The following is a 25,025-nucleotide window of genomic DNA, read 5'->3' as shown; positions in this document are numbered from 1 at the left end:
CCACGATCATAAATAAAATTATCATCTGTTGGGCACAGGCTCTCACAGAACTCCTCAGTGTAAGCCAGGGGAGCTCTTGTCACTCGCCTCCCAAGCACAGGCCAGTTGGCTTTGCCAATGGAAAGAAAGGCAGGGAATGGTGTTTAAAATGCCAAGAGACAGACAACCAATGGAACTTCCTGCATATTGAAGTGTTGCATAACTAACTCTCCCAAAAATGTTCAGTTCCTGGATCTACCATCAAGTGCTGGTCTGTTTCATTGTTTTTGTTTCTTTAATGCTACCTGTCCTTCAAGTTGGAGATAAATCCCAGACATGAGATTCATGGGAAACATTTGGATTTCCTCTCTACCTTGACTGGCACCTTCCTGAGCTCCAGGAAGCACAGCCTGTTCATACTAATATGGGCTGCTTGATCCCCAAAGCTTTCAGTTAGCTTTGTTCTCTTTTTAGCCAATGCATTCCCCAAAGGAAATCATGAATAACTGGTTTGAAGAACTTATTCTAAAGGAAATGGGTTCATTGAATTTGACACACATTTACTTGTGTTGGGAGAGGGTGAGATAGGCTCTTGATTTAGAGAAAAAAATTATATGGCCCTGGAGAGAAGGTATTAGAAGGAATGAAAAAGTAAAAAGTGAAGTAGCTAACTGGGCTCCAGGACACAGTGTTGCTTAGCAAGCTTGGAAAACAGAGATAAAAGAAAAAATTAAATTACTCATAAACTAATTCAGTGCACCATTTCCTCCAGAAGAATCTGAGTCAACCCTGGCACTGTACAAAAGTCATCAAGTTTGGGGCTGAGGTGATACAGAAGTGAGTATGGAAGGGTTTGATCTCCCCACACAGTCTTGTGCTGCAAGTCCCAGTGGATTTAAAGAGAAGGAGGGAGGAAGATTCACCACATTTGTGTCCCCAGTGGCTCTTTCCTCAAGCCAAACAAGCCTTACAACACCAGTGAGCATCCCTGGTGCCACAACCTGTGTCCCCCCACTGAACAGCCCCAGCTGCTCCTGGGCCACTGAGACCCATCACACACACAGGCAGGCTGCCCCCCAGCTCCAGCAGCTCCTGCAGTGGTCTGACAGGGAGCACTACCCAAGGGACTGTCCCCTTACACACCCAGAGCCAGGAGAGGCTCCGTGGAGATGAATAAAGTTACACCACAAACCTCTTGAGGATAGCAGAACTTCATTGTGAAGCCCTCTCACAACAAGGAGAAAAAAAATCAGGGCTTGATACAAGTTGTGTCTGCAAACCACAAGAGAGACTTTCAAACAGCAAAGACATCACCAGCAAAAATCTGGTAGCAGGAGCTGAAAAGCAAATAGTTGGTGTAAATTGCTGTTGATTTTACATGCACTATCATCAAAAATAGGACAAAATTCACAAGGAACTTCCTTCCCCATCACCAATACAGAGGATTCAGTTTGTCTGTATTAGATGTGCTGGAGAGGAAAAGAAATCTGTAAGAAAGTAGATGCTGTGACTGATCCATTTGTCAAAGTCAAACCACACAGATCATTCAAAACCATAAAAGGATTATTCATGTCATGATCTAATGACTTTTAAAGAGATGGAGAGCTCCTCATACAGCCAAAGATAGCATGCTGAAATTAAATGCTTTTACCATTTGTTTTCTAATGGAAAACTAGCACTAATTCCCCTTTCCTGCTTTAATATATTCTGTTGGTTTTTGTTCAGGTAATACATTCATCCTCCAAACTGAGTAAAAAAAAGGGAGACTGTTCATTATTTCTCTGATTTTCTTCTGGGTTTTAATTTTTACAACAGGGAGGAGAAAAATATTTGATTTGGAAGTGTAACTTGCAAGCTAAGAAGTAGAGCTGTATGTTTAGAAGCCCAGCTGAAGTCAGAATTTGATTCAGCCCTTGCCTGGTTTCAATTTCACACCAAGATGACTCCTGAAATTCCCTCATGTCAAACTGTGACGTTTCTTTACGTACTCTGTACTGTCAAAGCTGCACAACAGGACTGGAAAATTGGTCACCATATAACCCACTGAGTCCAGAATCAATCTGGAGAGATTCCCTGACTCCAAAGAGGTTATCTTTAATTGTGCAAGAGACTAAAATCTGTGCTTGGACCATGATGAATGTTCTGCTAAAAATTGGTTTTGGTGGAACAGCAGTGGAAATGGCTGGGAAGAAGGTTCAGTACCTTTGCTACACCTTAATCAGCTCTGAGATAAAATACATCCTCCCAAGTACTTCAGCTGGAAACAGGCTGCCTGGAGCAGGAACTGTTATCCTCTGTTCATACAGCACCTGACAGGTTTTCATATAAGTAATAAATAAAACTAAGTGGGCAGAAGCACCAAATAATATCACTTTTCTGTCCCATAACCTGCTTGCTGAGCAGGCAGCTCATCAGTAAATAAATGGCAATAATGCAAAAAACAAGACAGCTTAACTCTTATCTTAGTAAGAAAACACTAATCCTACTGAAACCCAGGAGTATTTTCCACACAACAGTTCACACAAATTGACTAATGTATATTAGGCAACTCCATTGTACACCATAAAGGTGAGTTCTAAAGGGACTGTCCAGTATTAGGATAGTAACAAGAACAATTCTTTAAATAAGGAAGGTAACACTTCAATGATGCTTTCAGGTAGGAATTACAAAATAATAAATTCTTACAGATGGTGGGAGCATTAAATTGGAGGTATGCATTGCACCTGCAGAGAAAAAAAGAGTCATCTTTTCTGAGCAGTTTAAAATGCAGAGGCCTTCCCTGCCCCACAGCCTTTGGCAAGGAAAATAATTATCCAAGGCAGTGCATTGAAGCCAAACCTCAGGGGCTCATACATACAAAAGCTGCTCACTCATCCTGCTCAGTGCCCTGGCATTTTATAGCCATCTCCATTCAAGCATTGCTTTCCATGTACTGTCAGTTTTCTTGTAGGTACTGACACAAGCAGCAAACAAGAGAGCCCCAGGCAGATTTCCCAGGTGGGGGTCACACATTACAGCAGGAACGTGGCAATTTCCAGTATTTAATATCAACAAGCAGTAACTGGACACACAAGGTGTAACTCTTAATAAAACTTTTGATATCAGACAAGAATTTTCAGGCACCAAATCTGGCCTCTACTGGTCTTCTGTATTCACCTCCATCAATGTACTGGGGTTGATGGTGTCTGTACAGATGCTATATTCAAGAAACAACAAGATACATTTTAAGTCTCCCCTCTCTTCACCCAGCAAACTGGAGCAGAGATATGCTGCATAAATAATAGAAAGCCAGGGGGAAGAGTAGAAAGTCATTTCACCTGAAAGAATACTGGAAGGTAAGGAAGAGCCCAGTGCTCCCTGATGCAGCAGTTTCCTAAAGGTGCACACAAGTGGTGTAATGCTGTGTCACCTGCAGCACAAAAACTCCAGAGAGCATTGTCACTATTTACTATTTATCATACATCCCTGTGCAGCTCTTTATCCATTCCAACAGAAATCCATAAAAACAATTGTCTTACTAGCATTAAGCACAACTTGAGAAGAGGAACATCCTCCAGCTCTGGAAGCACTACCCCATAAAGCCTCTATTTCACAGAGCAGCAGCTACATCTTGTGGAAATATTTAGGATTGCAGGCTTATCCCTAATAAATATCAATGAATATGCTGAAATGCTCTGCCCTTTGCTGCCCTCTTTTTATGCACAATGTACAAAGTGAACCAGCACCACACATTGATCTATTGTAAAACAGCAGCTTCAGCCAATCAATCAATCAATCCCCCAGAACAGTCTGGCTCATGATCCAGAGCCATGATCCAACACCAGGGAGCAAAGCTCAGGCCTGGCCTCTGGGACTGAATGCTGAGCCCTTGCTAATTGTAGCCTAATAGCAGCAGCAGCTCCAGTGCCAGCCTCGTGTGTTGCCCAGAGAATCTGTGGATAATTCACCTCTGGAAGTGCTCAAGGCCAGGCTGGATGGGGCTCCAAGCATGGAAGGTGTCCCTGCCCATGACTGGGGCTTGCAATGAGATGATCTTTGATGTCCCTTTCAAACCATTATATTGCAAAGCTAGTTATAGAAACAGATTTTGACTAAGATATTTCCCAAATTAGACCAAGTACAATATTTCTCATCAGTATGGTTATTTACAAAGGAACATCCCAAGGGCATCCTACAATCTGAAGCTGAGGGAGGGAATAGTGAACTTTGGTTTTGTGTGCTCTCCTATGGCTATTTCTTCCTCTTCCATCTGCCACTTTCCTAGGCTGCAAGTTAAAAAGTACAGCACAACTTCTACCAGAGCCAGGCATTTAATATCACTGCCACTGCTGTCACCCTCTCACATTAGTGCAGGGCTCACAAAGAACACCCCACAGATCACAAACCTGAAGCATGTTACTAACTAGCTTTGGTCTGCAGGGTGCTCCTGTTACCTACACTGAGCAGTAGCTGCTGCAGAGTTGCCTCTGGACTTGAGGGCACTGCTGCTCATTTTTCCACCTGCCCAGGCAGACCACCCTTATTTAAAGGAAGGGCTCCAAGTGCAGCTCAGCACACTCAGCAGCAACAACCCTTCTGGGGAAGATCCACTTACAAGTCAGGGAAGTGAGGGAATAACTTCCCAAGTAATTTTAGAAATCAGAAGCTGTAGCTTGCACTGAGGCAATCCTACTGCTGTCTGCCAGGTAATAACAGCTTATCCAAAAGGTCTGCTATTGCCTAGGGCTGACATCATCACAGCCTCTGACCTGCAGCCCACGGCTCTCAAGGCTCTCCACTACAGGCAGAGCCAGGGAGATTGACTGAACATTTTATAGCCAATAGTGTCAGACAGACTAATGGCATGGAAAACCCCAGAGGAGGAGAGCAGAAATCAGTCCTGCCATTAAACCCTCTGCTTAGCTGATATGCAAAAACAAAATCACTCCAGCTCCTCCTAAAAATAATAAAAACCCAAACCCACAAATCAAAGCCAAGCTCCAAATCTTTTTACATTAGTAAATACTTGATAGCATTTGTGCAGGTTCAGTTTTACTTCAGTCTCGTAACTCTGGAATGCCTTAAGTGAGAGAGCAGCAAGGGCAAAATAGACCATGCCCATGGCAACCCTCCCCAGCAAAGCCAGGTCAAGAGTATAGAATTCTGAAGTTCTTACACAGGGCACAGACTGAAGGTACACTGATTAAAAGTTTTTCCTTTGAGCAATGTGTGAAAATGCTATGGAAAACATTGTAACTTACTGGAAGCAGCAATTAAACATAAGTTAACATATGTTTCCTACAAAAGATATAGCCAACAATATGGAAGTGTGAATCAAGAATTTTATTTTTTCCCCACATACATTAAAAAAGTGAATGAACACACAAGACAGCAAGTCAGAGAAAATAAACATATTTACAAGACAGTTAAGATATCAATTTTTTTCCATCTTCAAGATCAAGTCATCACAGATTTTCGTTAATTCATCATTTTCTTTAGTCTGTGGAAGAAAGAAAAGAGTGAGTTTCAAGTATGTCCAAACTATGTGAGAAGCTTGTAGTGAGCTGATTGCAGTAAGTCCTGTTTGCCAGTATATGAAATAGAAAGTCCATTTACATGATGGTGGCTTATGCAAATTTAATGTAAAGGAGAGTCTACTATGCCAAAGGTCACATGGCATCCTTAGGAGCCTTAGGAGATGAGCCAGAATCCACTATACTGTTTCTGCTTCTTCCACAGACATTCCCATAACACATGGAGACCAACTGATCCAGGGAAACAAGACTCTTGGGGCTCACCCTTTGTTAGGTACACCAAAATTCAGGGCATGGACAATTTAGATTTTAATCTTCATAAGAAAGACTCTGTGAAATGATGCCTTGATATTTTTACTGACATGTGACAATTTCCAGTTTGTAGAATCCCTTATGGAACAGTTAAACCATTTCAAATAAAAACTCCTATAGTGTTACTGTATTTATGACAAGACCAAACCTAGTTCTGTGTTAAATGGCTTGTCTCATCTCTCCAATTACAGGCCTACCATTTCCTCTGCTATGCAAACTTCAGCCATAAACCTGAAGACTCACAAATATGGGTGTTTTCCATAATAGGAATCTGCCAGCATTATCAATTTTTGAGTCTTCAGTACTAGCAGCAACAACAATGATGCAGTAAAACTAACAACATGCACTTCCAGCAGTGACTTTCAATCTTCATAAAGCTTACTCCTTTGAAGGGTTACAACAAAGCATATGCCTTTACAAAGCATTCTACAACTTCACCTATGCAATATGAAACACTATAAAGTACAAGGACTAATGGCCTGAACAATATTGAAAACTTGAGTCACATACAGTTAAATATGTGCTAACAGCTTACAAGTAAGTCATGCTCATGAACAAGCTGAGCCAGACTGTTATTCAAATTTACTCCCAGATTCTGCTCTGCACCATGTGTAACTGTTAATCACCACCTCTTTCAGTTACCTCCTGACACAGGAGCCCAGACTGGTTTGGAAATGAACCTTGTACTCCAAAAAAATCTAAACATACGGACAAGTCCTGACACGACACTCGTATCAGGTCTCAATGCCAATTTCCCAAAGCCTGCCAGGACAGCAGCCATCAAAACCAGCACAGTTAGCAAGGCTCCTCCTAGCCCTGATGCAAGGGAGTTCTTAACTTAATCTAAGACAACAGCTTAAAGAGACTCACCCATGGCATTAATGTGACTGACCTTTTGTTCAAGGCTCCTCTCTAAAGACTGGATCCTCATCTGCTCTTTGCGCAGAGTGGCTTGAAGTGCTGCAGTCTCTGACTTGGCTTTGCTGCGGACCTGAGCAATTTCCTCATTGGCTCTGAAACAGGCACAAGATGGTGTTTACATCCCCTTCAGACAGCACAGCAGAACTCTCAGAATCAAACTAGATGCTTTTATTTGAGATTAATTACTAAATGAAATATGTTTAAGCCAGGTTTTGGCACTATTGAACCACATTCTGCAGCTACAGTGAAAACTGTGTGTGTGCCATTCCTGGTACCTGGCTTTTAGACATGGTACTTACTGCTGCAGCTTTTCTTCAGCATGTGCTTTCAGTGCCTGGTATCTCTGCTCCTCCTTTTTAATTCTAGCCAAGTAATCTTCCGCACATTTCTTCAGAACTTCTTCATTCTGTCCCAAAACAGTTCAGTTAGCTGTTTAAGCTAGTAGATGGAGTCTCTCCACTTGACAAATGGATTATTTGACTACACCTGAGGGGCAGTATTTGCTCACTGGCCTAACAGGAACTATAAAATCCTACAGGCCTATATGGACTAAACTGCTTCCTTTCAACTATCTTAACTTTGTAAACATTTATTTACCATATTTCCCCCCAATACATTATTTAGTAGCAAACTTTAGTAAAGAAGGTCACTAAAACAACAGTCACTAAATTGGTTTTGTTTGTTTTGCTCCATTTTTTTTTTTAATCACCTTTATATTAAGTCGCAATTGTCACAAGAATAGCTAGAAATCCAACTTCTCCAAAGAACCCACAGAAAGATTCAGGCTTTGGACCCTGATGGAAACAAATCCAATACTAACAGCAAGAAAGTTACCCTGGTAGTCACACTATGAACATACTTTATTATCATTGTAGGAAGCTGGAACTGTTTGAAACAACTGCTAGGACTCCACTAATTGTAGGTCTTGAATTTAGTAATGGCGTTTCCAAGCAATGCTTATCTCTGTGCTAAGGGAAAGGCTTCTGAATTTACAGTGGAGATGGAAGGGACACAAGATGAAGGAAGCCTGACATGTGAGCAAAGAAGAAACTGAAGTTTTAACAGACACTATGCCTGTTTCTAAAACCTAGACTAGCATGAAATTTAAGGGGCTAGTTTCTGAGTTGTAGTAAACAGGGACATTAAAGGTAATTGAATGAAAAAAGTCTGAAGGCACTTTTTAAAGCACCAACTGAATCAATTTTCATGCATTTCATGGAGTAGGAAACCACAGCTTACACTCCTCATTAGCTTCTTCCCTCCAGCCTCTGAAGCTGCAGAATGAAGGCTTGACTTTACCTTTAGAAAAGCCCCACAAGCATCTTAGTAGGGAGCACCTAATAACCTATTATTCTGACTCATAATTGCACATCCTCTTCAGCATTTATTCAATATGGTGTAGGGGAAACAAGCTGTTCTTATGCAGCAGCTGCCACATGAGAGCATCTCTATGATTAGCAAAAAAGATGTGCTGCAGCAAGAAACATCTCACTCCTGTTTGAAGAAACTTTGCCTTCTAAGATACTATCTTACTTTAAGTCAGTCACTAAATATATTAGTTTTTTAATTATCTTTAAATAAACAACTTAGCACCTGGTTTTACAGGTAGTCTTTATACTGCCTAATTAATGGCTGCTCTAGAAATTTCACCATTTCCTCTCCCAAAATAAATGAGATTTAGTGGAGGGTATTATTTGCATTAAGTCATCTTACTTTGTGGTAACCCTCTAACACCTCTTTCTGTTTCTCAAGTCGTTTGAAGATTTCAGAGAAGGACTTCTCCATAGAGTTCAGATCTGAAATGGCCTGCTGCTTCTCTTCCATCAGCTTCTGTATTTCTTTCCTTGAGGCTTCCTTTTGCTTCTGAGCATCCTCTAGAGAAAGTGGAGTTAACCCATGATAGTTATTGCTTTAGCATGAAACCAGCTCCATAGTACAGACAGATAACCCCCAACCTAATTCTTCCCCTTACAAAGGTCTCATAACATGGCCTCTCACCTGTAAGGACACCATATCTGTGCTTTTAAGAAGTCTTTGTATCTTTGTTACTTATTATCTCACACCAGACTTAAAGTCATTAAACACCATGACCATGTGCTTGCCAAAAGCATTTTTTCCTCCTGCACTGTAGTCAAAATACTCCCCTAGAGTTTACTGCTACAAGAGACTCAAATGTTGTGATAGAAGCAAGGAATCCAAAATATTTTTCATACACAACAGCTGGAAGATCTGGAGGAGACTGGGATAACAAGTCAGACTAGCACAGCAGACTTTCAGAAGAGGTCTGGGTTAGCACACCCAGCTATGTTTCCCATGGCCTTAGAGGAGCACAGAAGAGCTGGAACAGATGTGCCTAATTCAGCTTTGAGCTAAGAACATGTAACTACACAAGAGCTTCACTGGATGTCTTTCCTAGTTTTGAAGCCACAAACTTGACTAAAGCAAAAGGCCAAATCTGTCCAGCAAGAACTTCTAGTGATACCTTGCCACTTAAATGATGTCAGAGAGTAAACAATTAAACACACAATGCTGACAACTGGATCTGCCAGTTTTAAAAAACCAACAGCTCCAGTGAAGAATAAGAAAAAGTTGTGCTCATGCCTGACTGAAAAAGTCATCGTTACCTACCAAGTGATATCATGGCTGTATGGATATTCATAAAATTGTTAGTCTATCTTGTCTTAAACCTTACACTTATCCTGGAAGCACTTGAAATACTAATGTCAGAGGTGAAAGAGTACTAACCTCATTTAGTAACTCTGGGCTAAGCAAGTCCCAGCCCCCCAAGGCACTCAAAGTGTAAATAGGGAACTTACCCATAATTTGTGTTATTGTCTGTTCAAATTCAGCAACTATTTTTCTAAAAACCATGAAAAAGAGAGTTGAACATAAGTTAGAAAAAGCATCTGGAATAACTAAGTAGATATAAAAGTCAGGACAGATTCATACCCCATTTCTTTGTATTCCATATGAAGCTTATTATACTTCTGATTCCATTTCTCAATCTCCAGCTCTTTCTCTTGAACCTTTGAAGGTGAAAAGGTAAGCCTTTAGTTTTTGCACAAAAAGAGATAGATGATTTGATACTAAAAACAGTCTGAAGGGCAACTTGGGTATACTTTTAACTTAATACAGAGAGAAATAAGTTCTAATTGCTTAACAGAATCAGAATTGTTTAATTACAAACTTGACTCAAAATTTAGATAAATACATAGATTTTACATATATGATTCCCAGCACATTGCCAGTATCTTTTCAAGTGGCAAGATCAGAGTCAACTCAGCCAACCAACCTCTTGGCTACCTCTTACTCAGTGTCAGTGTAGACTATAACTTCTGAGGGAACACAATGGGCCAAGGAACATTCTCTCAAGTGACACACATTTCCCTCTTATTTACAGGGCAGACAAAAAAAAGCACTTCACAAACCTGCTAATATTAACACATGAGACAAAAATATCAGAAGCCTGTTCAACATCAAATTGCTGTTCACAGTAACTTAGACTCAACACTAAATTAGGGAACATGGAAGGGGGAGGATTAAAAGATGCCTCAATTAATTTGAGATAATGATACCTATTTCACATCAGCTAAACTAAAGCAGAGCTCACAGTAACAGAATCAAGCAGCACAAATACTCTTTGCTAAACACTTTGTGCAAGCTCCATAACAACTTAAGAACTGTAACCACAGAGCTGACTGCACTGTGGGAGGCCTTCAAAGTCAAGAGGCTCAAAATACATAAAATAACCTGGAATTTAAAAAATAGAAAGTGAAAGCACAAGATTACTAATAGTTTTGTCACAAAGCTACATAGTAAACTGTAGTACACTGATTTTTCAGTATTTATTTTAGAGCAATCTAATTTTAAATATATTGCAATATTTCAGGTAACAGGAAGGAGGACACTAGTGAAAAAAAAGAATGTACAAACTATTAAGAGAAGTAGTGATAGCTAAGCTAGGAAAAAAATACCACAAAAGCATAAATATGTGAAGATGGAAACAAATTAGAAACTTGCACCTGCAAGCTCAAAAAGGGTTCAGAAGACCCCAAAAAAGCAAGCTTTCCTAAGTGCTGTATTTGCTCAGAAGGAAAACAGGTTTTCACTTTTCTTCTATTCCTGAGTTGTTTCACAGATTGAAAAAAAAATATTTAGCCTGTCTTCCTTTCAGGATGATATTGTAATTCCAGGCATTTTTATTTAAGTGGCACAGCTGGAGTCATCCTGTCACACTTACAGTGTTTGCAGGTTTAAGGTAGTTATTTCCAACATGAAACAGCAGCACTTTAAAAATATTACAAGCTTAACCCCCTGCTATTATACAGGATCTTAGTTTTAGATCAATGCACTAAAAGCTGTCCCCTGTCAAAGCCACATTTATTTTCCTGTACTTGACAATATGCTGAGCGAAAGTCACCTCCTAAATGACAGAACGCAAAAGTTATTCCTACAAAAGCCACTATCTCTGTACTCTAAAACAAAAGAAGAACTTAAGCAGCAAATAATCACAGGTCATCTTTGGGGTCCCTTATGCCACTGCCTGCAGTACAGCAGTCAGGAATTTTGGAAGCTCCATTTTTTGCTGAAGTGATATAATTAGCTTTAAGGACATTTACACTTAAATTCTCCTCTTACATTATTTAGTGTTTGTAAGGTTGCATGATTCAGAAGTCATAATGAATCAAGTACTCCAATTGTTGAAGTAAGTGGATATATAAGTGTTCTTGCATCAGTCAGAAGATGGGCTTTTAAAGACAATTTCTGCAATTATAGAACAAGCTTAAAATCTTACCAACTACTTCTTCCCTCCTTCACTAATGTCTTTATCCTCTGGAGTGAGCTCCAGACCTCACCTACACTTCATCAGCTGGACATGCTCTTGTGCATTCAGGTCCCACAAGAAAAGAACTGATTATAGCACTGAACTGGCATTACAGTTTTATCTTGTCTTAGGGAAGTTACATAAGTCACTCTCTTCCATTGGCATGAAAATGTACCCCTGTTTGTTGAGTAAGTATCCAGATCACTGATATTAAGCCTAACTATGCTGATAACATGTGCCTTTTAATAGTGACCAGATATAAGGCAGAACCTGCCTAATAATGAAGTTTGTCCTATTTCCTTAAGTGTCAGCTCTAGAAAGTTCTATACCTACAGCACCCATCAAGTCCGCAGCAAGCTTTTCAGAATGAGATACTTATATCACATATGATGAGAAAAACTGCAAAGCAGGCATTTATCCCAGATAATGCAAAGAAAAGGACCTTCCAAGGCTATGACAAGTTCTGCTTTGGAAGGGCCACCATACCTCTCTCTTCACCAGTTCAACAGCTGCATCCATGTCTTTTTGGCTATATTTCAGCACATCTATAATAGCATCCACTGCAGTGTTTGTAGAAGTAGCAAAAGGGACTGGAGGAACATCACTACTGAGGGAGTGTGGAATTAGGGGACCAGCATCCTGTAAAGAAAAGAAAAATACCAAGTTTCAACAGATTCCATTGTCATACCACTGATTAGGTGTCTGCATGCTATTTTAAGTCAATGTATCTCACTTAAACACACCAGATACCTCCACAACTTTGTTAGCATAAAACTTTCTTACATTGAAGTTGACCACATAGCTTTAGAGAAATACCTATAACGTAGAACCAAAACTGCTATCCACCAATTACAGCTATCAGAAACAAAGCAGATGATACTATGCTGTTCCTTATAAGCAAAAGAGATCACTTCAGGATGAGCTGCTGCAGGCTGATCTGTTCAAACTATAAACCATAGATGCAGGAGCATCCAGTTTAACCTAAGTGCTTTTCATCCCAACAATGCAATTTCAAAACACAGCTTGCCTTGCAGAAAAAAATATTGCTTGACTAGAGCATTACAGCTTAAATTCCCTTAGACCGTGTGCAATGGCATCAGCTTCCACAAAAACTACTTTTAATACTTAAGAAAATGTTCATCACAAAGTTCAACTTCAATATAAATGAGTATCCAACCTGGTTTAAAACAATCATTTAAGTAAACATCAGATTCTGCAATCCCTAAAATACCTGCCTACAAGTCTTAAATCCAGAACCTAGTCTATCCCCTCCCTAAACTATCAACATGAAATGTGATAACATTCCAGACACCCTTACAGAAGTTGTAAATGTCCCCAGAAGATCTAGTCCTTTTGGTTTTTCTTCGCTCTGAAGACTCACTAGAGGCTTTCCAGCTTCCTCAGGCACATTACTTAAATCAACAACAGGCCTAAAAATGAACAAACACAGCACCATTAAATTCAAGTGCTGTCTTTCTTTGCAAAGCTCTTGTGCCAGCAACAGTCTGTCCAGAGGGCCAGGGCAGTGATTGTCCCCCTGTACCCAGCACTGAATCTTGTGTTCAGTTTCAGGCCTCTCACTATAAGGACACTGGAGCATGGTGCTGGAGCATGTCCAGAGAAGGGCAGAGGGTTAGGGAAGGGTCTGGAGCACAAGTCTGATGAGGGTGAACTGAGGGGGTTCAGCCTGGAGAAAAGGAGGTTCAGGGGGACCTTCTCACTCTCCACCTGAGGGGAGTTTGTAGTGACATGGGGGGTTGGTCTCCCAAGGAACCAGGCTGGATGAAACAGCCTCAAATTGCACCAGGGGAGGTTTAGATTGGATATTAGGGGAAATGTCTTCACTGAAAGGGTGGTCAAGCATTGGAACAGGCAAGTCACCAGACCTGCAGTTATTTAAAAGATGCGTGGATGTTGCACTTGGGGACATGGTTTAGTGCTGGACTCCCCAATGCTGGGTTAACTGTTGGACTTGACAATCTGAAAAGTCTTTTCCAAGCTAAACAACTCTGATTTTATGTACTAAGTCAATACCTACCCAGGCTGAGATGGAGCTCTCACGATACTCTCACTTGATTCAATAGTACCATAAATTGGTTTTCTTGGACTGTCTCTCAACAGAGGGTCAAACTTCAAATACAGTGACTGTTTTCTCAAAGCTGATTCTTTGAACTGAAGTGGGGAAAGAGGCATAAACTGACAGATCTGCTTCAGAGCTCAACACACACATCCCACCCACACACAAATAATCCTCTGAAGAGTGGGTGAGCCTATTCTTCAGTGGCCAGAGCACTGTTCTCAGAAGGAAAATTACATAAGAGGACTCTGTGCCCACATACTTAGGTCCTTATGTAATATCAGAAGAGCTCAATCTGCTCACAGACTGAATGAGGAGGGCAAACATTAATGAACTATTCCAAACCAGAAGACACAGGGAAAGAGTATTATAAGCTGAAAAAACAGTGTATGCCATTTTCTCTTCACTTATAAAATCATAAGGACAAACACAGCATGACTAAAACAATTTCAATTCAGTGTATTCACTGTTCAGAGATTTTCCTGCTTGGGTCCAGAATAATAGTAAGACTAACTAAATTGTACTGATTAAAACATGACAAGCCCCACTTATACACAGATTTTCTGAAACTGGCCATAAAGCAAAAGAGCTTAAAAAACTGTTTTTGCAATAATGATCCTGCACTTTTAAAGCATCATCTTCTAGCAGTTTTGGCCAGAAGTGAAATATCATTCACCTCAGCTTCAGTGCTATTAAAGAAAAATAACAGCTCTGCACACTGACAGCCAGATACCTTTGATTTTTAGTTAAATGGCTTATAACTACATTTCCTTGCACCATCACCCCCTACCCAGCCTTGCCATCACATTCCTTTGGAATAGATGACAATTTCTGGGGACAATTCAAAGTGAAGTTAATTCATGAAAACATTTAAGGCTTGACACTTTCATCTTTGCTTTCCTCTCCACACTGCCAGGAAGGCAAACAAAATATTTAATGTCGTACTTACTGATGAAGACCCAAACTGTTCCAGATAGTCTATGCCCATTCCAAAAACTGGAAAATGAGGAAACAATACAATGAAGATGCAATGCTACCAAATTGTCCTACCACAGACAGAAACAAACACATATGTGCATAAAGCAAATAAATCCCTGCTCTCAGTCTCATGACTTCTAGATCTTCATTGGTTAAAACATTTTTCTATCCAGCCCTGAAAAAAGCAAAGATTTCTAAGCTACACAAACTTACAACTTCCATTTGTTCCCAAGTACTTGTAAGAACATGTGGGATTTTACACACAGTTGAAGAACTTCTTTGCTCCATGACTGAAGTGACAAGCACACTCAGATATTCTGTTACACACAATGCCCCATGAAAGAGCAAGATGGGCACAATCCTACCATTAAAATTAGCACACAGCTCAGATTTGAAGGATGAAGTTATAACCATTTCCCAAATCAGTGATTCCACTCCAGTGCGAAGGTTAAATGACAGACTGCACTGCAGTCAAACCATTTGCTCATCCTTCCACACAATGCTCCTACCAGGAATAACCCTTCCAAGTGGTCAAGTCACAGGCATGTAAGGAAGCTCTCAAGACAAGCATTCTTGTCAGGAAGATCACTCACACTGCAATATGAAACCAGTAGTGCTTAAGGACTGCAGTAACCTACAGGACTCACAAACACACAGTTGTACAGCTCTCGAGCTCTCAAGTCACAAAGCCTTTAACACCAGAAATTATTTTAAGGGAGCAGTTTTTCAGCCCAGAAACTGCCACTGAAAGTCTAAAAAGATAGTTTCTGTACCAGCCTAAATTCCATCCTCACAGACCACTGAATTCTAATAGCCAGCTTTTTGAACTTCACTTAAACCAGAGAAGTTAGAGATTAGGTTAGATACATTTCCCAGCACTGCTAGTCTTCGGGGGTTCTGGAGTACTTTCAGAAGGGCAGAATGAGAGAAAAAACTATGCATAATAGAACTTAAGTAGAAAAATATCTATACACATTGAAAATGCATTGTTTCAGTAGTCTGTTTTAAAGAAATGCCCTTACCTTCTGATGATGGTCTGAAGAGCTCTTCAGGTTCAGCATTAGCTGTCTCATCTGCTCTTACTTCAATTCTAGGGGAACTGGGTTTAATTTCGTCTGCAGGCATTGACTTTTTTCCACTACCAGTGGAAACTAAATTATCTTGAGAGGGGGCAACATTAGCTGGAGACATTTTAGATGGACTCATTTGCTTCTCCTGATGAGAAAAACAAAATCCTTTTAATTGTCAAAATAATTACTTTAAAATGCAATGAGAATCATTTTAATGATCAAATTGGTTTGTCATAAACTAACTGGGCAGCCAATATAATAAAACAAGAATTCACAGGCATAAAAATTAAACTACCAACACTGAGCACAGCTCAGGAGCCACTTTTCTAGAGGCCACACCCTTATGTTTGTCCTTATATGCAATTGCTGATGAAAAAAGATACTAAAATACCAAGGCACCAATTTGGCTGTCTCTGATGTCACCTTCAAAACACAGGTCTGCACAGCTGACATTCCTTCTAGAGCTGCTGAAGATGCATAAACCCACTAATTCTTAGACAAAGTATCAGAAATAGCTTTCACTAAACTAAGTCATTAAGCCAGAGAACTCCGTTTCATGGAACAACTCGGTAAGAACTGGCTGTCCTTCCTATACCTTACCACTTCTCTTTTTCCTGGAAGTTCAGCTTCTGCTTTAACTCCTGGCTTCTCTTCTTGAGTTTCTGGCATGTCTTCTACCACACTCTGCTCAACAATTTCCCTAAAGAAAACAAACAAACAAAATTAAAAAAATCAGGATTTCCGTCAGACAGTTCAAATTCTGTATTACCAGATGAACTGAACAAAGGTAGCTTCCTTGAGAGATTCTATAGCCACAGCACAGGAAACTTAGAGGGTGGGGATGTAAATTTACTGTCTTGCCTGGTGACAACTTAGGTGACAGAAAGCTCTCCCACCATGAGAAGCAGTGTTTTCTGGGAAGCAGAAAGTCACAGCAGCATCATTTATTTTTATTCATTTAACACTGCTCTCATTTTCATTTGTTAGGCTCATTGCTTTTTTTAAGTTAAAGATAGGCTCTTTGTTTAATTAAGAACAGAATTACAAGCAGCCTGCTCCTCTTTCCAAGGCAATGTTGTGATTATTGGTGTGAACCTCATTAGAGAAGTCCAATACTCCACTTTTGCTGTCAGCACTAAGTAAACTTTTCACCTTGGTAAACAGTAACTGATCATGTTACAAAGGGAGCAAGAGTGCAAACATTTCTGTCAAATGAACAATCTGTGCCAGTCTAGTTCTGGCAAGCACCTGACTGTCTATAATAACATTAATAACTAGACTTTCTAGGAAAGGTAACAACATATTCCATCACCAAGTAAAAAGACTGTGCGCTGCCAAGAAAAATGCAGCTTCAGAGCCAGGTTTTTTACTAGAGATAGCATTTAGATACAAATAACATGCAGGGAAGAAACAGCACCTTGGAGTTCAGCAAAGAACAAAACTGCCTGATCCCTTCCCATGCTGCACCATGAACAACACCACTGCCTACTTCCCTGTTTTATTTAAAGACAGCAGCAGTCACCTGATTCTCCACACTTTAATCTTGGAGAAGTGAGGAAGGCACCACTTGAACAGTGCTCTTTCCACCTAAGCCTGTTCTCTCCCATTCTCCCAGACTTAAAAACACCTTTTGCCTAAAGCTAGTCATCTCAAGAGTTTCCCCAGTTATAATCTTTCTTGTTGCAACATTAATTGTGTTACAGATTACACAGACTCTGCCAACCTGGGAGGGATACTGTCTAAGAACTAGGAATGGACTAGTTTGAGATACTATCTAACTTTCCTCACATGAATTCAAGGGCTCTTGCATTCAGCTACAGATTCACTTACAGATTTTTGGGTTCTTCTTTCTCAAGAGTTTCACAGGTACTTGGCCTGTTATCCTGCTCCCTTCTTGGTGAGGCACTCTCCTGTTCCTCTGGCAGGTGAACTTTCTGCAGGCTGGGTTTAGAACGCTTGGGTGAGGTGGAAATTTTAGAGCCTCCTCCAAATGGATTGAAGTTTGGATCATCAAGTTTGTCCCAATCAAACTGATAAGATGCTTTAGGAATAGGGACTTCATCCTCCACATTACTTTTATTTTGCACTTCAGTATTCTCTGGTTTTGTTTTGGTAATAGGAATTTTTTTGGAAGGTGGCTTAATTCCAGGTCTTTTACCTAGTTTCTTAGGAGGTGGTTTTCTAGCAGTGGTATTATCAAAGTCAAATTCCAGTTTTACTGGTCCAGCCTTGGTGACATCAGGCTTTTCTGCAGGTTTCTCTTTGGAGACACTCAGCTCTTCACCAGGCTTTGACTCTTGTGCAGAGGCTTGTTCTGCTACTGAAGCATTCTGAAGCTTTGATTCCTCAGTTTTAAAAGAGTTACTCACATCAGAACTACTGGGACCTAAGCTGCCAGGTGACTGTACAGGAGGTGTAGGTGCCTCTGCTAATACCACTGAATTATCAGTTTGGCTTGCATCTGTGGAAGCAGACTTCACACCCTGCTCAGAGTCACCAATTGCTTGCTTAGGGGACAGCTTGGATTTGTTAGACTCCAGCTCACTCAGTGCAGATTCCTTTTCAGAGATGAGAGCTCGGTCTTCACTTAAACACTCTGTACTTGCTGTGGTTGAAGCAAAAGGAGCTGCATTGTCCCGCAGAAGAGAATCACTACTTTTTTCAATAGTTTTCTCAGGGCTGCTGGATACTTTTACAGGAGACTTTTGCAGATGTCCAGGAGAATGAGGTAACTGCACTGAACTTTGAAAAGGATTGATGTCATTTAAATTATCAAAATCAAGATTGTAGGAACCTCGACTCTTCACTGGCATCTCATCATCTGGGTAAGGAGCCACGCTGACCTTCTCTGGCATTTGTGTATTGTTTGTTTCAGCTTCAGTCTTTTGTTGACATGTGCTGTATTAAAAAGAAAAAAGATGACAGTTACTTTGCAGGCATAGTTTGAAATTATCTTTAGAAAGATTTGCACAAGTAACTTTGCATGGTCAGAGTAATCAGATAGATTTTTTTTTTTGCAATAAGGCAGCTGACAGCAAAATATAACAGCCAGTATTCAGTTGTCACCTAAATAGCCAAGGCTTATGAGCTCTGGCACACATGAAACACAGGGAGATCAACCCTTGAAGGTAGGCAGTGTTCTTAAGTTACCTGTTCTACACAGCCTTCATACCTTATGCAGTCATCCCTGGAGACTGCTGTACTCACCACAGCATTTGGACATTGCCCTTTCACTAGGCAGTGAAACACACACTGCTGAGGAGGAGTTATTGACAGCACCTCAAACACAAACACAACTTGTGGTACCACCTTCATGCAGATTCATCTGAGTCATGACACACTCAAGTCTGGGACCAAACCAAGTCATGATTCAGGTTCTCCCACGCTAGTCATTACTTTGTCTGGACATCCTGGCAAGTATTTTCCCCCCTGAAAGTATGCACCACTATTTGATTTTTGAGGGCCTACATACAAAACCAGACCCTGAACTTCAGGCACTCTAAATTCTGTACAACAACAGATGTTAAGAGCAGAGCCATATACACGAAAACACTTCTCCAGTAAGAGAATGGTTAATTTTCTAGTGAAAGACACAGGTTAAAGAGTCTGTGTACTCACTATTGCTGAATATTCTACAAGTTATTGCTGTCCACTTTATTTCCCCAAACTCCACACAACTTCTGAAAGCTTAGCCTCAGACTACAGAGAGTTAAGCCATTACTTCCTGAAAGAGGATTTCCTCCCATTGTTTTGTCCTTCCATAAAGTTATTATTTCTATGTGCCATCCTTATCTGCTGCAGAACAGAACATGATTAAAAGCCACTCACTAAAAACTCTACTTTGATAAACTCGAAAGCAGAGGCGGGAGATAAGAGCTGAAGAAGTTGTTCTCACCCGGTTTGAGCACCTCTTCCCGGCAATAGCTCAGCCCCAGGCTGCGACTACTCAGGTCCCTCCCACTCTCCTTCAGCGTTTAACCTAATAAATGCCAGTCAGGAGCGAGACACCTGCTTGGAACGTCAACCGTTTATGACCAGTCAAAAGTGACCCCATTCAGCAACAGGGAGCCTTTCACTGATTTGCTACAAACAAATCCTCACATTTTAAAACTAGAGAGGACACGTTCAGCACAAGCAGTGCTTTGATACAATCATGCTCTAACTAAAACAATTTGGTGCTGATCCTTTAAACTCACTTGAACTTCGTAAGTACTAAATCTTTGTTTATTTGTGAAAGCAATGAATGTGGGGCATAAATACCATAACATTATTTAGTTGTGGTGGTTAGTTCAGAAATAGCTTTCTGAACTAGACTGTACACGGAAATAAACAGTTGAAGCAAATATATACACTTAAAGAACATTTAAGTGTATAAGCCACTTTTTTCCCCTTTCTCCCCCTCCCAACAACAAAAACAGGGATCAAATGAAAGTATTGGATAGTTAAAACAAATAAAAGGGTGTATTTGCTTGCAGAAGGCAAAACTGAGACCTGAAACTTCTTGCTGGTGGGAATTACCCATGTCAGATGTCTATACTAGTTTAAAGGGGGGGTAAAAGGCAGTACAAAATTTGCATTTATTATTGTCCCAACACCCCCAAATTGAAACATTACAGATTTTATGCTCTTCTACAAACAGCTACTATGAGCCCCTTTGAGACTCAAGCTGCTAGACTATAAAGGCACATAAACATGTTTACACTTGTGACTAATTGTATATTCAACTCTGTGCTGCTAGATTAAAGAAAATCTTAATACTCCCTGAATAAGGTGTCAATTCAAGCTAACCCTTCAGAAGATTTATCTCTTTAGATTTTACTCCTCAAGATACAACAGTACTTAACATACAGAGAAGATATTTTAAGGCTTAGCTTCAGAATAATTGTATTCTCCCACAGCAACCTTACATCAAGGAGAGAATACAAAACTCTTTCTTATAGTACCTCTTCTCAAGCTATTTTTCCATAGATAAATAGAAATTACCTAGAAAATTACCTTAATGAAATCAGTTACAGAGGAGTCAGAAATAAAGTTCAAAAATTAATATTACAAGATAAAATTTTCTTAAAAGTAATGACAGTTATCTTTGGAAAAGTTCATGCATTGGTCAATATTAATTTTTTTCCTCTTGCATAGCTTACATCTTGTTATAAAATATTATACTTTAACTATACAGGATTAAATTAGGGAAAGTTAACTTGAGCATGTCCCACATAGGTTACACACTACTCACTCAGCATCAGAGGGTGCAAATAAAACATTATCTGCCACATCTTCACAGAAATCATCAAGTGCAAAAGCAGTCTGAAGTTTGTCTGTCATAGCAGGACTCAAAATTTTTCTAGTGTGAGGATCTCTTTGAGGAGTTTGAAAGGTTACCTTTAAGAAAGGGGTGGGGGGGAAAGAAAAAGGAAAAACATGAGCACAATGCTTCTCAAGCACCAAATAGCACATGCATTTAGTGGCAGATATCATAGAAGGAGAAAGAATAAAAATAATACAAAACCAGAAGTTTACCTTCATCACTTTTCCCCCACTTTTTGGTGGCAAGTTTTCTTTCTGGGACAGGCGAAGAATAGAAGGTCTCCCTGTGGGTTCCGGCGGCGCAAAGAAAAAGTCACAGCCTTCCGCTGTTAAATCATCCTTAAGGCTTCCTCCATTTTCTCCATTTTCTGCATTTAAAATCTGCAGACTCATTCTAGAACATCAACACACACAGCACCGCAGCATGAATGAGAGGGTGTGGTCAGCCAGATGCACTTTGAGATAATGGAAGAAGTTGGCAGCCTGGCACTGACTAGCCAAGACTAACAGCTTCAAAGGGAAAGTTGGAAGCATGAAAGGCTTCACAGGGAAAGGTCTATCTCAGGAGACTCTGAAGTACCTAAAAGCAGCAGTGTACAGCCCCTCTGCTTTTGGTAAAGGCTTGAAAAGCTAATTGTTGATATTATGCCTTCCACAGCTCACATTCTAGCCTTACTATCCTTTAAAGGGAGCTCTGTCACCTGCGAAGTTGCCTCCTTCCCAGCCCCTTCAGGCAGTGGCGTACAGCAGCGTCTCCTGTAACAGGGCATCCAGCTAAGCAACACAACTGCTCCTGCAAGTGCCACATGAGACAGATGACAATCATCTGTTTACTCACATGGTCTCATGACTACATTGCACACCAGCAAACAGCAGAAACAAATTTGGTTAGGGTGTGTTTGGGATCAGAGTCCTGGATCAAATTAGCCTTTTCCTGCACTGTCTGAGCTTATGCTGCTCTTGTAAAGCACACAGTACTTAGGAATCCTTTGCAGCACAGACATTATTGGTATGCAAATGACAAAAGTCATCATTAGAAAGGTGTTTCTGAAATATTGCTCTTACACTGGACACACACAAGCTTCAGTAGATTGTTAAATTGTAACTTATACTACTGTGAAAGACTTTAAACTAAAGCATGAGCTGCTACTAAGAGAAGGATGAAAATAAACTAGAAACAGAGAAAAAGCACACTTAAAATACACTAGGCATGCCACCACATACTTGAACTCTGCCTGCTCTTTAGTCCCATTGAAGACACTGCTGTTCTTAAAGGTTTAACACTAGCACTCAGTGATGCACAGCTGCTTTTGAAAACAAGGGATAGACAGAAGGCAAGGAAGATCTAAGCATAACCACTGTCCATGAAGGACGACACCTGAGAAGGGCAGTTATTTACCTGGAAAACTGCTATCAAAGCAATTTATTTCATATGAGCTGACGTATTATCTTTTGTGACCTGTGCAAGATAACCAGTATCAAGTGGAAGAGACTTCGGCTTTCTGCAATGTGTAACCATTCTAAGTGATCTCAAATGCTTGATTTGACCAAACATGTCATCCTTAGCCTATTTTTCCATCATATATTCAGGATTAACCTATACATACAATTGTTTTCAGTGTCATAAAGAGGTAACAAAAACACTTGGACTGAAAATTTTAAGTCATGTTTTCAATCTCCTTGCCCCTATGTATTTAAATTTCGGTACATAAGCCTCCAAACATTTCTCCACATTAATATAGGCATTAATTCTTATGGGAAAATTTGCTTCCTACTCTCCACAGAACTCAGCTGCTTTGTCTGCAAGCCTAACAGCAGCACTTTCAATCAGCAATGGAATGCAAACAAAAGCTGCAGAAGCAATGGCATGCAAAGCACGCCAGTATTAGCTATTTCTTCATTCCTCCTTTATTCATCATATTAATGCTTCAATTCAAGTTATTTTTTGTATTAAGTATTTTTACATTAACCATTTGTAGAACTTGATGTGAACTTCATTGCTTCCCTTTATTCCAAACTAAAACTGAGACAGCAGATGAAGCAAATCTTTACAAATTGTATATTTTACTGCAATTGCTTTAGAAGCAAGACTAGGACATGGTAAAGTTGTCAACACCTTCTAAAACAAACTCCATAAGCAGGGGAGGTTTGATCAGGGACTTTTTCAGCTTTGTCATTGAGCTACTTGAGCACCATTGCTAAACCAAATAAATTGACGCCATATACATATATCACTTTAGATATTAAATCTAAAAATGAAATTTCTAAGACTAAAATACTAAAAATAATCAATTTTATTTTATAAATTTGCAGTCAAATTTTGATCTAAATAATATTCCACAAGTTCATTACCTAGTAGCTGCGATAAAGTGAAACGGTGGCCTTATTCATATCTTTGTTTGAAGTGATCAGCATCCAAGGCACAAAAGTATTATGAAAGGCAGAAGGTTTTCCCACTATTGCAAAACAAAGCTCAAGGCCAGGCTGGATGGGGCTGGGAGCATCCTGGTTTATTGGAAGGGGTCCAGGTCCCTGTGAGGGAGGTTGGACCTAGATGATATTCAAGGTCCCTTTCAACCCAAACTTTTCCATGGATCTATCAAAGTTCACAAAAATGGAAATGCTCCTTATTTTAGAAGGATCTTTATGTGAGTACATGCAGGAACTTGCCATTCTACAGTTAAGAATTGACATAAATTCAGTGACATGACATCAGGTAATTAATCCTCACTTAACCATCATTTGTAAAGTGCTTCAACCTAACCTGTTGTTTAACAAATACCAGGACACAATATCCAAAACATCAACGTGGTCTCAAATGCCTGAAAAACCACTAAACATGCAGGGCAGAGATGGAATTTTTCTACTTAATTATCCTTCTGAACTCCTCCAGCAGCTGATATGCTGAGCACTTGCTGTTGGCAAAGCAAATTGGTACGTGCTGTGAATATTTCCACACAGATTGACACATAGCTGACTGATGTATATATTTACTAATTTATTTTAGTGCAAATTTCTCACTTCAGAACAAATAAACACTCTCCTGAGAGGCAACCTTCTCCTGACTGCAAGTGAGGAGCAGCAAGGCCGGGGAAGGCTTTTCAGGAGGTCCATCCTGCCCATCATGATGGCACCGAGACATGTTTTAAGTTAACAAAAAACAAACTCCCAAAAAAAAAAAAAAAAAAAAAAAAAACAAAACCCAAACCCAACCCTGCCTCGGTCCCTGTTTATTCCTGACTCACCCCGGGCTCCCTATCAACCCCATATCATCCTGAAAATACACAGAGATGCTCCCAAGATCCTCACCTCACCCCCGATTCAGTGGGGCGGAGCACCTGAGCTCCACCCATTACCCCCAAGTTCTTGCCTTCCCTTCATCCTTAAATTGACAGAAATAACCCCCAAATGTCTTAATCTGAAGCTCACAGCAGTGCCCCGACACCCCTAGAAAAGGAGGTACCCCAGGTCCCACAGCACCCCAAGCGTGAATTTCCCAAAGGGGCCGCTAAACCCCCCAAACACCACAGCACCCCAAGCTCACCGAGGGGCCCTCAGCCAGCCCTCCATCAAATTCAAACACTCCCAAGACCCGAAGGGTCACCAACTCTCCCCGCAAACTCACAGAACAACCCCTGCACTCCAGGGTCACAGAAAGGCCCCTAAACCCTCCCCCAACCCCAAGCTCCCAAAGGGCCCCACGGCTCACCCCCACAGCACCCCAAGCTCCCAGAGCGGTCTCCGAGCCTTCCAATCTCACAGAGGCCCCGACACAGCCCCTCCCAGCCCCACATTGCCTCAAGCGCTTACAGGGCCCGAACTTCCCCGAGCGTGTCCCTCCCCCTCCCTCACAGAGGGCTCACCGAGATTGCAGTACCCAATCCCACAAAGAGAAACCTAAACACTTCGCCCCAGCCTCACACCACTTTACAGCAGGGCCCCCAAGCCCCTACCTGCCGGCAGTTCCCGGGGCGAGCCCTAAGGACGCCCAGCAGAGACAGCGCACAGCACCAACCACAGCCCCTCCGCCGCCGCCTCACGATTTC

The 25,025-nt window shown here is 40.7% G+C and overlaps 1 protein-coding gene across 4 annotated transcripts; it reads right to left on the bottom strand.

The window, feature by feature from the left end:
* Positions 1 to 5,289: 5,289 nt before the first annotated feature.
* Positions 5,290 to 24,989, bottom strand: TACC3 (transforming acidic coiled-coil containing protein 3). Of its 4 annotated transcripts, none has more exons than XM_084204447.1 (16): positions 24,933 to 24,989; positions 21,193 to 21,373; positions 20,909 to 21,054; positions 17,506 to 18,573; positions 16,276 to 16,375; positions 15,628 to 15,820; positions 14,577 to 14,623; positions 13,589 to 13,722; positions 12,869 to 12,980; positions 12,037 to 12,189; positions 9,675 to 9,751; positions 9,542 to 9,585; positions 8,439 to 8,599; positions 7,025 to 7,131; positions 6,697 to 6,817; positions 5,290 to 5,458 (listed from the first exon to the last, which is right to left on the bottom strand). In XM_084204447.1, exons 2-16 carry the CDS (start codon positions 21,370 to 21,372, stop codon positions 5,393 to 5,395), a joined length of 2,709 nt encoding a protein of 902 aa, XP_084060573.1. In that variant the 5' UTR covers position 21,373; positions 24,933 to 24,989; the 3' UTR covers positions 5,290 to 5,392. The 4 variants fall into 4 exon arrangements, with proteins under 4 accessions (XP_084060573.1, XP_084060572.1, XP_084060574.1 ...); XM_084204446.1 differs by lacking the exon at positions 24,933 to 24,989 and adding an exon at positions 21,681 to 21,788; XM_084204448.1 differs by lacking the exon at positions 24,933 to 24,989 and adding an exon at positions 21,560 to 21,668.
* Between the last annotated feature and the right edge of the window lie 36 nt (positions 24,990 to 25,025).

This window comes from Fringilla coelebs (genome assembly GCF_963513975.1).
Source record: "Fringilla coelebs genome assembly, chromosome: 4".
In the NCBI taxonomy this organism is placed as follows: Eukaryota; Metazoa; Chordata; class Aves; order Passeriformes; family Fringillidae; genus Fringilla; species Fringilla coelebs.
Note: the sequence above shows the minus strand (reverse complement) of the source record. Positions and strands in the feature narration are given on the sequence as shown.